This window comes from Martes martes (genome assembly GCF_963455335.1).
Source record: "Martes martes genome assembly, chromosome: 1".
In the NCBI taxonomy this organism is placed as follows: Eukaryota; Metazoa; Chordata; class Mammalia; order Carnivora; family Mustelidae; genus Martes; species Martes martes.
In genome coordinates, this window is record NC_137888.1 from 199,015,770 (window position 1) to 199,029,972 (window position 14,203).

The following is a 14,203-nucleotide window of genomic DNA, read 5'->3' on the forward strand; positions in this document are numbered from 1 at the left end:
GATAATCCTTTCTGGTGATATATTAGCAAATTACTAAAATTAAAAGCATCAGAGATGGTGCTTCCTCTGGTCTAGAGAAAGAGAAGAGCTTTTTTACCTAAGCAAGCCTCATTAGTCCACATGGTCTTGGTAATAATTCCTTCCCATCTCCTCTCAGTTTTGAATCCACCAGCTATTCTCCCGCCTCCTATGGCAAAGTTATTTATCTTTTGAGCATCTGAGGGGACTCATCTGTAAAACGGGATAACAGTAGTACCAACTTTATTGACTTCTCAGGTGATTATGTGAAGCAGTGTACATGCAGTGCTCTCCAGAGTGCCTGCTGGGAATGAGCACACAGCACCATTAGCAGATTCTGTTTTATTTGGGCTCCCTGTTCATCAAACTCATTCTTTCCATCCTGTAGAAATGCCCGAGTCACTCACATTCCTCCACTCGCTCTGTTTTTACTCCAGCAACCACCTTATCCCTTTCATAGGCAGGCATATGCAAAGTGTGGGCTCACAAGGTGGACTAGCAGAAGCCAGACACAAAAGGCAATGTATGATTCCGTTTATATGAAGTTAAGGAACAGCCTTCCTTTCCTTAACAGAAGTTAAGGAAAATTGCAAGGACAGAAGTCAGAAACAGTTACCTAATAGTGAAGTCATGGTGGTTTTGACTGCAAAACACTCTGTAGGGTGCAGGCCAGAAAGATTTTCTGTTTTGATTGAGGGGGTGGTCACACAGGTGCACACATGTGTGAAAGTTCATCGGGCTGCAGCCTTGAAAAATGAGCACATCCATCCAAACAAACAAAAAGAGCTCAGGCACCACCCTTCACCACCTGTCCCTTCTGTGGCTTATGGCTACCACTCACCCCACTCTCGTCTCGGTCACCAGAATGTTTCCACACATGTGAATCATTACTACTCTTGACCTCCCAGTAGCATTGAACACTGGTAATCACATCTTCCTTTACGAAACTCTCCTTGGACCTAGAAACCACTCTTCCTGCTGGTGATCCTACCTCTGGCTCTCCCTTAGTTTCCTTCAGTAACTCGTGTCAGGGAGTTAATTTGTGTAATTCTACAATTTCATGCTGATTTGGCCTGTTGGGTACAGGGTACCTACCCGACACAGCAGCGTAGAAACCCATGACACCCCTTTACAGAGCTGTGGCTTCTACTCACATGGAGCGATGATTGTTACTTAGTGAACTGGCACTAGACTCACTCAGGAATGGCGGCCTCCGCCTTAGGGTGTCCACTTGGAGTTCTCTGCGGTGGTCAAAGTTGAAGTCTTACGAAAATTCACAAGTGTAGATTCTTCTGAAGACATAAGACCCACATGGAATGAAGACACAGGATTAGTATTGAATTACCCAGTGTAGATGATTGTTGCTCCAGATGCTGAGAGAGAGAGGTCGGAGACGGAAGTGGGCTTCTGTCTGCTTCCTGAGCTCTCCTTATTGCAGCCTTTGCTCAGGTCTTACCGTCTTGATGAAATGAAACTCTGCTGTATACTGTAGCCGTCTCCTCTCCCAGCCCTCCAGACCCCACATGGCCTGCTCTGCTTTCTCCCCTGAGTACTTAATTGCCTTCCAACACAACAGTATCATTTGCTGATTCACCATGTTGATTGTTTATAGTTTGTTTGCCCTTTCGGACTGTGATTTCTACAAGGGTAGCTAATATTTGTTTTGTCCACGGATGCGTCTCACATGCCTAGAACAGTGCCTTGGCACATAGTAAGTACTTAATTACTTGTTGAAATACCTGAAGGACTGGTTCAGCCAAGTGTTTTAAAATCCAAGCAAGCAAAAGAAAAGCCTGAGACTCGCAAGAGTGACATCAACCCACATCAAAGTACCTCCCTCACCAAGGCAGGGCTTTCTCCAGATCCAGGCTGTCCTCCTGAAGGCTGCACTTGGTGGTCCGGATTATCCCTGGGCCCCAAGCTCAGGGATAGCCCGGAGTCACCTTGATATTTTCTATAGCAGTCTTGCCTCCTGGTCCCCCTGCGCCCCCTCCCCTGGTCACAGGTTTCAATAGCAGACTGACCTGAGCAGCAGCACTAGTGATCTGTGTGCTGCCTGGGCATGCTCATGGGAAAAAAATGTGACTATTCCATGTTAGGAAGTGAGAGATGTGCATCCGTCGTAGTTGGACTGACAGTCCCAGTGACCAGGATCCTCTGGTTTTGTGCTGAATTTGTCAGCCCTTGGTTAATTTGTAGAGCTGGCAAATAAATACAAATCAGGGCAACGAGAAAATGATGTGTCCCTCGCCGATACATATGTATAGCTCTGATGACCTTCTGTCCCTTTCTAGGGCGAAAAGGCTGATAGCTTCTACATTATAGAGTCTGGTGAGGTGAGCATCCTGATCAGAAGCAAGGTGAGTCTGTGTGTGATGGTGCAAGTTCTGCCAGGTGCGTGCTGGAAAGTAGCTGCTGGCTTTAAATAATGCGAAGTGTGTTTAGTGTAACAAACCATCATTCTGTGAGGTATGTGACTGGCAAAGACCCACGTGTAAGAACCTCCAGTGGTGGGGATTTAGTGCATTTCTGCTTGTTCCTATTGCCTTTGCCTCTGTGGCATCGCTAACATGAGAAATACTGGCCTACAAATCAGTAAGAAAAAGATAAACCCCATAGTAAAAAGTGGGGGAATTATATGATAAAGGCATACACGTGGGTGTTGAATATGAAAAAAGCTTCCTTTCTAGAGCACTGGGGAGGAGGTTTGTAGGACCAGTATTCCTATGCCATTTCGTGGATAGGTGAGGCCTGGAAAACTGATGGCCGGTAGGTGGGAGGAGTGCTCCTCATCATAAATCCACTGTCACCAGATTTCCCTATTCCAATTTTTTTTTTAAGAATGTAGAATTTGTTAAAATAGTTAGATATAATTCTAACCTAATATGAAACCTTTTAAAGAATATCTTTAGTAAAAGTTAAATATGGAGAAAGAAAAACATGATTACCGCCTCTGTTAAAAATAGATTTAAAAATATTAAATCTCTATTAAAAATAGATCTGCTGTTTCACATGAAACAATAGATTGAAACATCTATGGTCTTTTACTGATTGTTTTTGGACTAGTGATATATGTTCGTACATTTCTCAAATACTCATTGGCACCTTCTGATCACGGATTAGTATTGGGTATGTGGGACCAGCAGCACTGTGGCCCTGGGGTTTGGGGGAGCTCCTTAGGAATCCAGAGGCTTGACCTCTGCCCTAGACCCACTGAGTGAGAATCTGCGTTGTAACAAATCCCCCAGGGGGCTGGTGTTCATGTGACCGTGTGGTAATTGCTACTCTAAAGAAGGGACTAGGTGGGCACAAACTGCCGTCCTAGAGAATGCTACAGGAATTGGAAGGAGAGTGTTGGCTCTGATGGAGCAGGTCAGCTTCGGAGCAAACAGGTTGGGGCAGAAATGTAAAGGGAATTATCTGCATGTAACCCAAAGTGACTCTTAGAGATTGAGACTAATTCTTAGTAGTAAATCCTCAATAATTCTTTCCTGAGATTATTGCTTAGCTTAGCAGATGGATTTGTTAAAAAAAAAAAAAAAAGAGGAAACACTAGATATTACATAAAATATGCTACATTATTTTCTGTAATTTGATAAGCACAAATTACAACCTGCTTGATTTCTTTTTTTTTTTTTTAAGATTTTATTTATGTGAGAGAGAAAGAGAGAGAGCACAAGTGGAGGGGGGTAGGGAAAGGGAGAAGAAGACTACCCATTGAGCAGGGAGCCCGATGCGGGGCTCCATCCCAGGACCCCAGGATCATGACTTGAGCTGAAGGCAGATGCTTAACCAACTGAGCCAGCCAGGCGCCCCCCTTGCTTGATTTCTTAATACAGAGTTAAACCACTAAATATCCAGGTTGAACATTATAAAGAAAATTTTTTTTTAGTCACTCAGCTCTTCTAAAAACATGTGTGCGGTGTTGGAGGGAACCATTAACTTAAGAAGCACACAGTACCTAAAAAGATTTGTCACTGTATTGTTCAAGAAAGGCATGGTCTCAAATCAAGAAGAAGTAACCCAGGATTGTGACTTTACCTAAGAGAAAAATTGACATCATTCAGCAGGAATTAGCAAAAGTAGAAGTAGAAGTCAGCATCTACCAAAAGGATAGCATTCATATATATATAATGTAAATGTATAATATGTAAAAATATATATGTGTTTTATGTTAATATATAATTGACACTATAGTATGATCATATATATCAACATAATATATATATAATACATGCATATTTTTTTCCTTTGGAAGATATATATAAAACCTTCCAAAGAAAATGGTCTGCTCCTTACCTCTCAATATTTAGCTGTTACCTGAACGGTGTTGGGACTTGGATGAAGCCCCAGGTAAAAGCCAACTCCTCTAATTAAACCAGAGCGCTGAGATGAATTAGCCCATGCAGTGCACATGGTACAGTTAGTGTCTCCGCAAAGTGAATTTCTCAATAATTGTGTTTTAAGTGTCCTGAGAAGGGGATGGAAGTGCGTGTAACTGGACGTGCTCAGCTGTGATTCTGGAATCAGCCTAGGTCATGTCTTCCATCTGCTCTAGACTAAAGCCAACAAGGATGGCGGGAACCAGGAGGTTGAGATTGCCCGTTGCCACAAGGGGCAGTACTTTGGAGAGCTTGCGCTGGTCACCAACAAACCCAGAGCTGCTTCGGCTTATGCAGTGGGAGATGTCAAATGCTTAGGTAAGAAAAATAAATTCTTCATGCACGAATACTTTTTTCCCAACATGCGGTATTTTTTTTTCCCATCAGAAAGCCTTGACTCATTTCACCAGTTCTCACACACATCGAGGCTTGAACGGTCTGTGGGACCAGCTAGAAATGGGCGGATGTACCCCTTGAGCAAACACTGCTGAGCACTGAGTGAGGATAGCCTATGAGGGGCAGTCTCGGAGGCAGGTGTCTGGGGCTCCATCGACAGAGTGAATAGGTGCTGCCGGGCTCTGCAAAGTCGCAGACAGAGGACAGAGTCCAGCTGCCCTCACAGAGACACACCCATCCTTTCCCAGCGCCCAGTCTCCCCCAGTCTGGTTCCCTAAGGTGAACCGGTATATGTGAGAAGAGGTTTGGGTGAGGGAAGTGACTTTGAATTATTGGTGTAGAGAATTCATTCTCTCTCGCGCCTCTTTTTAACAACGCAGTGATGGATGTACAAGCATTTGAGAGGCTTCTGGGGCCCTGCATGGACATCATGAAGAGGAACATCTCCCACTACGAGGAACAGCTGGTGAAGATGTTTGGCTCCAGCCTGGATCTGATTGACCCCGGGCAGTAGGTGTGCCACACCCAGAGCCTTCTCAGTGTGACACCAAAACCTTCCGGTCAGCCACAGAACACACACACAAGACAGACACGACAGAACCGTTCCTGCTGTTGCCCCCGCCGCTGCCATTGCTATGGCCGTGGGCATTTAGAAAACTTGAAAGTCAGCACTAAAAGATGGGCAGAGGTTCAACCCACACCTCCTCCACTTTGCTTCTGAAAGCCCATTATTAGACCACTGGTAATGATTATTCCAACCCAGCTGTCACATCTTTGGTTCAAAATGGCATGTCTCTCCAGCAATTTAAGTGCCTGATACCAAGTCCACAGCGTCATCATGTTCCTTTCCTCTCTGGCTGCTACTATTGCTGTTGGAAGTCATCACAGGTCTGCACAGACCTGTGTTTAACTGTAGACACCCGCCCCTGACCTTTCTCGAGGGAGGAAATGTTGTAGCCCTTGATCTTCTCGTTTGTCCTTTGAGAAAGTCCACATTTGTTCACACTCATAGCCTTTGGTTTTACAGTAGAAGATGGCAGCAGGTAGGCTGAGGTCTGTGAGCCCGAGGCCCTGTACTGTCACCTGACAGCTGCGCCCATGACAGCTGTCTCCAAACTCCCATCGATGTTGAGGGAAAGGCCCTGCCCCGGGGCCTAGCCGGTCAGCACCCCAGAGCACACTGATTGGTCGTGAGGACCCGTGTTAAAGCAGAAAATCTGGGTTCCACGCATTCTTCAGGTAGCAGAGAGCCAGGGAAGGTTTTCTGGGTTGGGGGTTTTGGTTTGTTCTGTTTTGTTTTAGTAGATTTTATTTTGTTTTATTTAATCTCTGTGCGGTTTGCCTGAGTGAACTACTGTCCATTTCTGAGGAGCCAGGGTCTGGATGTGCCATCACTTTATCTGACCCAGATACTTCCCTGGGCAACTCCTGCCATCTCGTTTCCAGTTGCCCCACCAGCCGATAATGGCAGTGTGCCAGCAAGAGTTTGTACTACAAAGAGAGCCCTTTCCTTCTACTCCACTGTCGTTACCTAGCTTTGCTGTTGAACTATCAATTTTTAAACTCTTTAAAGAAGAAGCAGCTATTTTTTTGAAATAAAAAAAATGTTATTTCTGTATGTAGGAATTCCTATTGGACCTATTCATATGCATCAGTGTGTCAGCTGACTCGGGCATTCATCCTGAAGATCAATTCTTTGTTTTTAAAAATCGGAATCCTTCACCATTTCATAGAATTACTGCAAAGAGCTAGTTCTAATTAAGGTGTTGGGATATTTGGGGTTCCAGTTATTAACCCCAGAGGAAAGTAAATTAGCTTGTATTTTAAAACTTTTTAACCTTTTAATTATATCAAGCAGAATTCTGATGAATTATCCGAACTAGATATATTTCAGGATGAATGACTTAGAACCAGATGCTATACGAGATCCTAAGAGCAGTATGAAGTTTGCATAGAGATAAATTTGAATATTGTAGCCAAGTTTATATTAAAGCAAGAGGCCCTTTCCAGTATGATTTACTTTTTAAACTTGCATAACTCAGTAAATCCCTGAGATACTGCATGCTGGGGCTTGAGTCATTCCTGTTGTAGGATAATGATGGAGCCCACATGGTCACTTCCATTCTCCACGGAAGCCAGGCTCTCTACTTTTTGCCATGGACTGTGCAGTGGAGAGATTTCCAGAGTGGTGACTCACCACAACCTTGGTCAAGTCTCCCTGTTTCTTATATTCTGTGAAGTGAAAGCAGGAGACTGCCTTCAGACTGCCCTAGCGAGGTAACCTGCATTGCAGCTCCCAGAATCATGAAAGGTTGTAACTAATACTCCAAAACAGGCAGCTAGCACTGGGAAAGCCCATGTGGTTTTCTTCCCACGATTTTCCAAGGTTGTTCTTTCTAGGGCGTTGCTTTATTATCAAATAAATTAAGAAAGCAGATCTTGTACTTTAGCAGACAAGAATCACACCTGTTTCGTCCAAAAGTAGCAAGTACATGGAGCTTTAGGGGTGTCACAGAGCCCTAGCCCCAAACTATGCGAGGACTCTGTTTAAACACTGAGCAGATGCTCCCTTGTACCCTGCCATGCCAGCATTAGTCAGGGCCAGCTGGGCGCTTAGTGTCCTGAGTCACTCCAGGCTGTTAGGCATGGGCCTTCTCATGCCACCTTCTTGCACATCCCAGTTCAGTCTTCCCCCTCACAGAAGCCTCTTTGATACCCCCAACTCACTGATGGTCACTGATCTACAGAGTAGAAGTCATCCAGGTTTAAGCCCTCTGGCTCTAACTACAGACTGACATACAGATCATGAATCCAGACCCTCACTGCATACAGGGCCCCGTGGGGGTCTGGCTTGAGGAAGGAAGACTTTAAAGGGACCAGCGTGAGGGAAATAGTACCAGGAGTCCGACAGTGTTCCGGTTCTCTTCGCAGCATGGGGAATCTGAGGTGGCAGACCAAGTTCAACTGAGGGCTCTGGTGTCCACATTATGCCTGGCAATCCCTGCACTGTTGGTTGGGCCTTGAAGGGAGGTGTGTGTTGGGAAGAGATCCCTTTTATGTTGTTCTCTTCCATGGGTTAGAGCTTCACGCCCTCTTTCCTGGCTTTGCTATGGGTTTGGGGTGGTGGAGAATATTCCTTGAGCCTTGATGCCCAACCTATAGTATTATCCTTCTTTCTAGGCCCAGTTTATCATGTCCACCCTCTTCTTTTGGTCGTAGTCTCTGAAGAAAGGCGTCATGTGTGCTATCCTCTTAGTTGATAGTCTCACATATAATTGCGATAGGTTCTCAGAAATCAGAGTGCAGCTTTCTTTGAGCAGTTTAATGAGTGAATTCAGCAGCAAAGTGGCAAGAAGTGGTTCTCCAGCCCGGAGAGGTCATGTTCATCCTCTTAATGCCCAGATTCTCTGCTCTCAATGGTAGTCAGTGAGAGGTGCCACTGGTGCCCAGTGGCACCCTGGGCACACAGCATTTCCATGTCAAGTCGCAGTGTACAAACAGCCTTCTCTCATTTAGAAAAAGTGAAAGAGCATTTTTGCACAGAGAAAAAGGAAAAAGACCCATGAATGTCATCTTTTATCTTTTGTTTTCGGTTGGCTGATGTTGGAATTTTTGTTCTTGACATACACTTGTAAACCAGTCTTGCCAAGATACAAGTTGTTTTGGTTTTTCACTACAATTACCTCTTGTTCCTCCTGTCTTGACTGCTGACGTTCCTCAATGATTCTAATGTCTATTTTATGGGAAGCAGCCTTCCCCTGTGGGTTTCCTTTTACACACTGCAGGGCTATCTTTATACTTTAAAAAAAAAAAAAAAGAAAGAAATCTGTCACTAACCTCATGGGGGATTTGCAGAAAACCATTTAGCCCACCTTGAGCAAAAGGTAGATTTCCTCATTTTTTTCTTAAGCTCATTGTAATAAAGGAGATCTAATTCAGCATTATTGTGCTACCTCAAAGGTAAAATGTTTTAAGGTCTTTTTTTAGTCCTGAGTTCTACACATTGTGTTTGAAATGTCTTTCAATTGGAATTGTTTATAAATCATTGGGGAGAATCTTATTTTAACCGTTTTACACTTGTATTTTAATCTCAGAAGAATAAGTGATTAGAAAGTGATCAATTCTTGCTCTGTAGTATTGAACATATAATTAAATCATTGTTTGCCATAAACAAGGTTGGGTTTTTTAAAAGGAAACTCTAGGGCTTGGCTTTGCTCTTGGTTAATAAAGGCTGACAAATCATGTCTGACTTTTTGGTGTGGCCCTGTGTTGTTTGTCCTCTCATTTTAGGGTTCCAGGCCATCGTAGTACTCATCTGGCAGATACATTGCTAGGACTGGGATGTGAGCTCTTGAAAATTAGATAGGAGGCCTGGACATGTGTGTTAGGGTTCTCCAATAAGAACCAATAAGGAGTGTGTCTCCGTGTGTGTGTGTTTATAAAGAGATTTATTATAAGAAATTGGCTTATGCAATTATGGAGCAGGCAGGTCTCGTGATCTGCAGGATGAGTTAGCAAACTGTAGACAAAGGAGAGCTGGTAATTTCATTCCAGTCTAAATGTGAAGGGTTGAGAACCGTAAGAGCTGATAGAGTAGTTCCTTTTAGAAAGTTAGCAGACTGGAAACCAAAGAAGAACCAATGCCCCAGTTTGAAGGCAGTCAGGCAGGAAAATTCTCTTACTTGAGCAAGAGTCCTTTTGTTATGGTTGGACCTTCAACTGATTAGATGAGGCCCACCCACACTGGAGAGGGCGATGTGCTTTACTCAGCCTACTGATTTAAATGTTGGGTGCATCCCAGAACACCCTTACAGAAACTCCCAGAACAATGGCTGACCAAATATTCCCCACCCCATGGCCCAGTCAAGTTGACACATAAAATTAACTATTCTAGGGGCACTTAGTCAGGTAAGCCTCTGACTCTTGATCTCAGCTCAGGTCTTGATCTCAGGGTCATGAGACTGGGCATGGAGTCTACTTAGAAATAAAAAAATTTAGGGGCGCCTGGGTGGCTCAGTTGGTTAACCATATGACTCTTGGTTTTTGGCTCAGTTCATGATCTCAGGGTCATGAGATTGAGTCCCACATTGGGCTCCACACTGGATGTGGCTTAGGATTCTCTCTCTCTTCCACTCCCTCTGCCCTACCCCTACTCACATGCTGTCTCTCTAAAATAAATAAAATCTTTAAAAACGAACTTAAAATTTTAAATTTTTAAAAAATTAACTATCCCAGCATGGTATTTGAGTTGTTGGGTCTGCTGTGGAAGGGCATCAAGTCTGTCCCTTGCCAGGGTAGATAAACTCCCCAGTGAAGCCCAGCAGACAGCATCTCTGTCTGACAAGATTACTTCTATCATTTCCTTCTTGGTAGCGTGGCTGTCACGAGAAGGAGCAATGACTCTGTGATAACCTAGTGTACCTAACGTTTCTTTCCAAGTGACTAAGAGAAGCTGTTTGGCAAAATCATGTTCCCGTTTAATCTTGCCTTAACCTGTTAGTACAAAAGGGTCAAGTAGGGGGTGAACATTCGAGATAGCCCACGGAGCTCAAGAAACTGGTAGCTGAACTGTCTCAAAGCCAAACGGGCCTTATTTCAAGGCTTTAAAAATTAAATATGGCTTGACTTTTGTAGTTTTAGTGGTGGTATCGCTATGAACAGTTAAGAAGTGCCAGGACAGGGGCGCCTGGGTGGCTCAGTGGGTTAAGCCTCTGCCTTCAGCTCAGGTCATGATCTCAGGGTCCTGGGATTGAGCCCCGCATCGGGCTCTCTGCTCAGTGGGGAGCCTGCTTCCCTTCCTCTCTCTCTGCCTGCCTCTCTGCCTACTTGTGATCTCTGTCTGTCAAATAAATAAATAAAATCTTTAAAAAAAAAAAAAAGTGCCAGGACAACAATAAGATCATGTCCACAGTCTCAGCCTCAAAGAGTTCATGTGACATGAGGACTTTGCCTTCTTGTATGTCCTGTACTTATCCTCAGTGATCTTAGTGCATCTATTTTGTAACAACAGAATTAAACCAGTTTATTTACACTGTGATTAAGGAATCTGTGTTTGTTTCACAAGGCCTCATGTTAAGTATGAACTTTGCTTCCTTTACCCATACCCATCCTCTCTGTGGACAAATGCCCCATCACAGATGATGGCACCGACACTGTTACCTCACCATTTGGGGATATGCAGATAAAATGCAGGGTGTAGACCAGGAACTTACTGAGCAATGACTTGTGAATTTAGATGAGTATTATCCAATTTCTGAATTAGAATGTCAGAAATTAGGTCTGACTCAGCTTATTCATGCATTGAATAAATTTTTTTAAAGGCTTTTATTTGAGAGTGAAAGAGCAAGCACGGGTAGGGGGAGGGAGGGGCAGAGGGAGAAGCAGACTCTCTGCTGAGCAGGGAGCCCGACATGGGGCTTGATCCTGGGACTCCAGGATCATTACCTCGGATGAGGGCAGATGCTTAACTGACTGAGCCACCCAGGTGCCCCGCATGGAGCAAATTTTGACGACCTGCTATGGACATTCCTGACACTGTGGGTTTTTTTGTTTTGTTTTAAAATTTTTATTTCTTTGAGATACAGAGAACAGGAGCCAGGGGGTAGAGGGAGAAGGAGAAGCAGGCTCCCCACTGAGCAAGGAGCCCAACGCAGGGCTCCATCCCAGTACCCTGGGATGATGACCTGAGCGAAAGGCAGACGCTTAACCAGCTGAGCCACCCAGGCACACCATGACACTGTTTAAACCACAGGAATTATCAAGAATGATACTGAGGGGGGCGCCTGGGTGGCTCAGTGGATTAAAGCCTCTGCCTTCGGCTCAGGTCATGATCCCAGGGTCCTGGGATCGAGCCCCGCATCGGGCTCTCTGCTCCGCGGGGAGCCTGCTTCCTCCTCTCTCTCTCTGCCTGCCTCTCTGCCTACTTGTGATCTCTCTCTGTCAAATAAATAAATAAAATCTTTAAAAAAAAAAAAAAAAAAGAATGATACTGAGGTCCACCAGGGGATTCTGGATCTTTCTTCCATTGATGGTGGAGCTTATCCTCCATGTTTCTGGACTCACATAGACAGCAGCCCTGTTCTATTTCAAGGGTGATCATGCGCCCAGTGCCTTGTTGTTGCCCTTGGTGATGCTGCCCTTCTTCAGGGCAGCCACTGCCTCTTCGTAAAGTGAGTGGTTTGGACACACAGTGTGCATTGTCCCTTCCTGCTCTAGCCTGCATCATGTAATTCTGGCTACACAAGCATCTGCTGCACTATAAAAGTGTCTAATCTAGAAAAGACTAGACTTGAGGGTTTTTTTTTTTTAAAGATTTTATTTATTTATTTGGTAGAAACACAGCAAAAGAGGGTACACAAGCAGGGGGAGTGGAAGAGGGAGAAGCAGGCCTCTCGCGGAGCAGGGAGCCCAGTGTGGGGCTTGATCCCAGGCCCCTGGAATCACAACCCAAGCCAAAGGCCGACACTTAATGACTGAGCCACCCAGGTGCCCCTAGACTTGAGGTTTGAAGGAGACTCCCTCCAGGTAGGGATGTCTAAGAAATTGCCACCTTCATCCTACTCATCCTAAATGTCAGGATGAAACTTGGCCAGAGATGAGTTTTAGGTCTAGGTTGCGTTTTGTGATGTCATGGGCTAAAAACCAAACTTCTGAAAGTTAGTCTCTTCTGTGTGACATTTCTACCCCTTCCTCTTTGACTTTTTCCCAGCCCAAATCATTGATCCTGGGAGCACTTCTTTCTCTCCTATAAAACCAGTATTGGGCTTGTCTTTTTTTTTTTAGGATTTCATTTATTTATTTGAGAGAGAAGAGTGAGAGAGCACAAGCAGTGGAGGGGCAGAGGGAAAGGGAGAAGCAGGCTCCTGACTGAGCAGGGAGCCTGACGTGGGGCTCGATTGCAGGACCCTAGGATCATGACCTGAGCTGAAGGCAGACGCCTAATCCACTGAGCCATCCAGGCACCCCAACTGGCTTGCCTTTAAGTGTCTTTTTTTTTTTATTTAAGATTTTATTTATTTATTTGACAGACAGAGAGAGATCACAAGTAGGCAAAGAGGCAGGCAGAGAGACGGGGAAGCAGGCTCCCCGCCGAGCAGAGAGCCTGATGTGGGACTCCATCCCAGGACCCTGAGATTATGACCTGAGCCAAAGGCAGAGGCTTAACCCACTGAGCCATGCAGGCACCTTTAAGTATGTCTTTAAGTAAAGTCAAATAGTGCCCAGCCCATTTGTAGACCGCAGGGCAGGAGGCTGGCCAGGCTGAACTGTGAAACCAAAGGAGCTACCGCAGACACTAGGAAAGTCTGCAGGACCTGACCGCACCAATCAGTCCAACCTGACAGGCAGAAGAATGGGCACTGGGGGGCCAACTCTTGGGGAACACAGTTGAAAATAGTACCAGCCAGATCTCTGTGGCCTTCTTGGCCATCAGCCCACCACTTCCTCCCTCTGCAGAATTGCACTGAGCCAGGGGTCACAAGTCGCTGTGTATGCTACTGGAAGCCAGGATCCAGCAATCCCCTTCCTGGCCAGGTCCTCCTGCCCCCAGAATGAGGAGGGAGGAGTGTACAGTTGTTGTTGTTTTTTTTTCTTCCTTAGTAAACTGGTAAAAAGGAAGAGCTAAAGTCCAGATCCACCAGATAAGCAAATCAGCACTTTCCAGCATAACATCCAAGCATAGTTAAACTGGATGTTTTCTTTTTTTTCCTTTTTCTTTATTTTTTTAAAAAAGATTTTGAGAGAGCAGAATGAGAGAGAGAGAGAGCACGAGTGGGGGTGAGGGGCAGAGGGAGAGAGAGAAGCAGACTCCCCACTGAGCAGAGAGCCCAACAGAGGGTTCGATCCCAGGACCTGGAGATCATGACCTGAGCCAAAGGCAAACATTCAACCAACTGAGCCTCCCAGGCGCCCCTAAACTGAACATTTTCATTCTGAAGATGAAAGGCCTAGGCATGCAGGGACACCCACAGTGCACTCTCCCATGCCTGTCATGAGCCCAGCCTGGGCAGCTGGAGGAGAGGGGGACCCGAAGCTGAGGCTTGGATCTGCACAACAGTCAGGGCAGAGGCCTTGGGGCCGCTGTCCATCGATCCAGGCAAGCTAGAATAGCACAAGGACCAGGCTGGACTCCTGGTGTCCTGTCCTGGGGCCCCAGGCCCAGGATGAGAAATGAGGCCACACACAGGCTCCTATGACCGCAGATGAGGGGCTGTTCCCCCCTGAGAGCTGCAGCCCTGGCAGCTCTGGAAGCCAGACTGCTTTCCTAGCCAGGACTGAGCTGGAGGACAGACCAGACCCCCAGACCCCCACTTCAGGCACTGCCCCTACCTCAGAACTCAAGATGGTTCCACTGGGCTGGCAGCTCCGGGCTGACGCTGGTGAGATGAGGATGAGTTGGAGACCCTCCA

At 45.6% G+C, this 14,203-nt stretch overlaps 1 protein-coding gene across 2 annotated transcripts in view; it reads left to right on the top strand.

Moving 5' to 3' along the window:
- Positions 1-14,203, top strand: part of PRKAR2A (protein kinase cAMP-dependent type II regulatory subunit alpha) — a 148,220-nt gene that overhangs the window by 102,084 nt on the left and 31,933 nt on the right. The window contains exons 9-11 of one of the 2 annotated variants that reach the window (XM_080829099.1): positions 2,313-2,378; positions 4,577-4,718; positions 5,177-5,310. In XM_080829099.1, coding sequence (XP_080685225.1) covers positions 2,313-2,378; positions 4,577-4,718; positions 5,177-5,310 — 342 coding nt within the window. Of the gene's footprint in view, positions 1-2,312; positions 2,379-4,576; positions 4,719-5,176; positions 9,046-14,203 lie in introns of those variants that run through there. The other variant, XM_080829098.1, reaches the window with a different exon arrangement.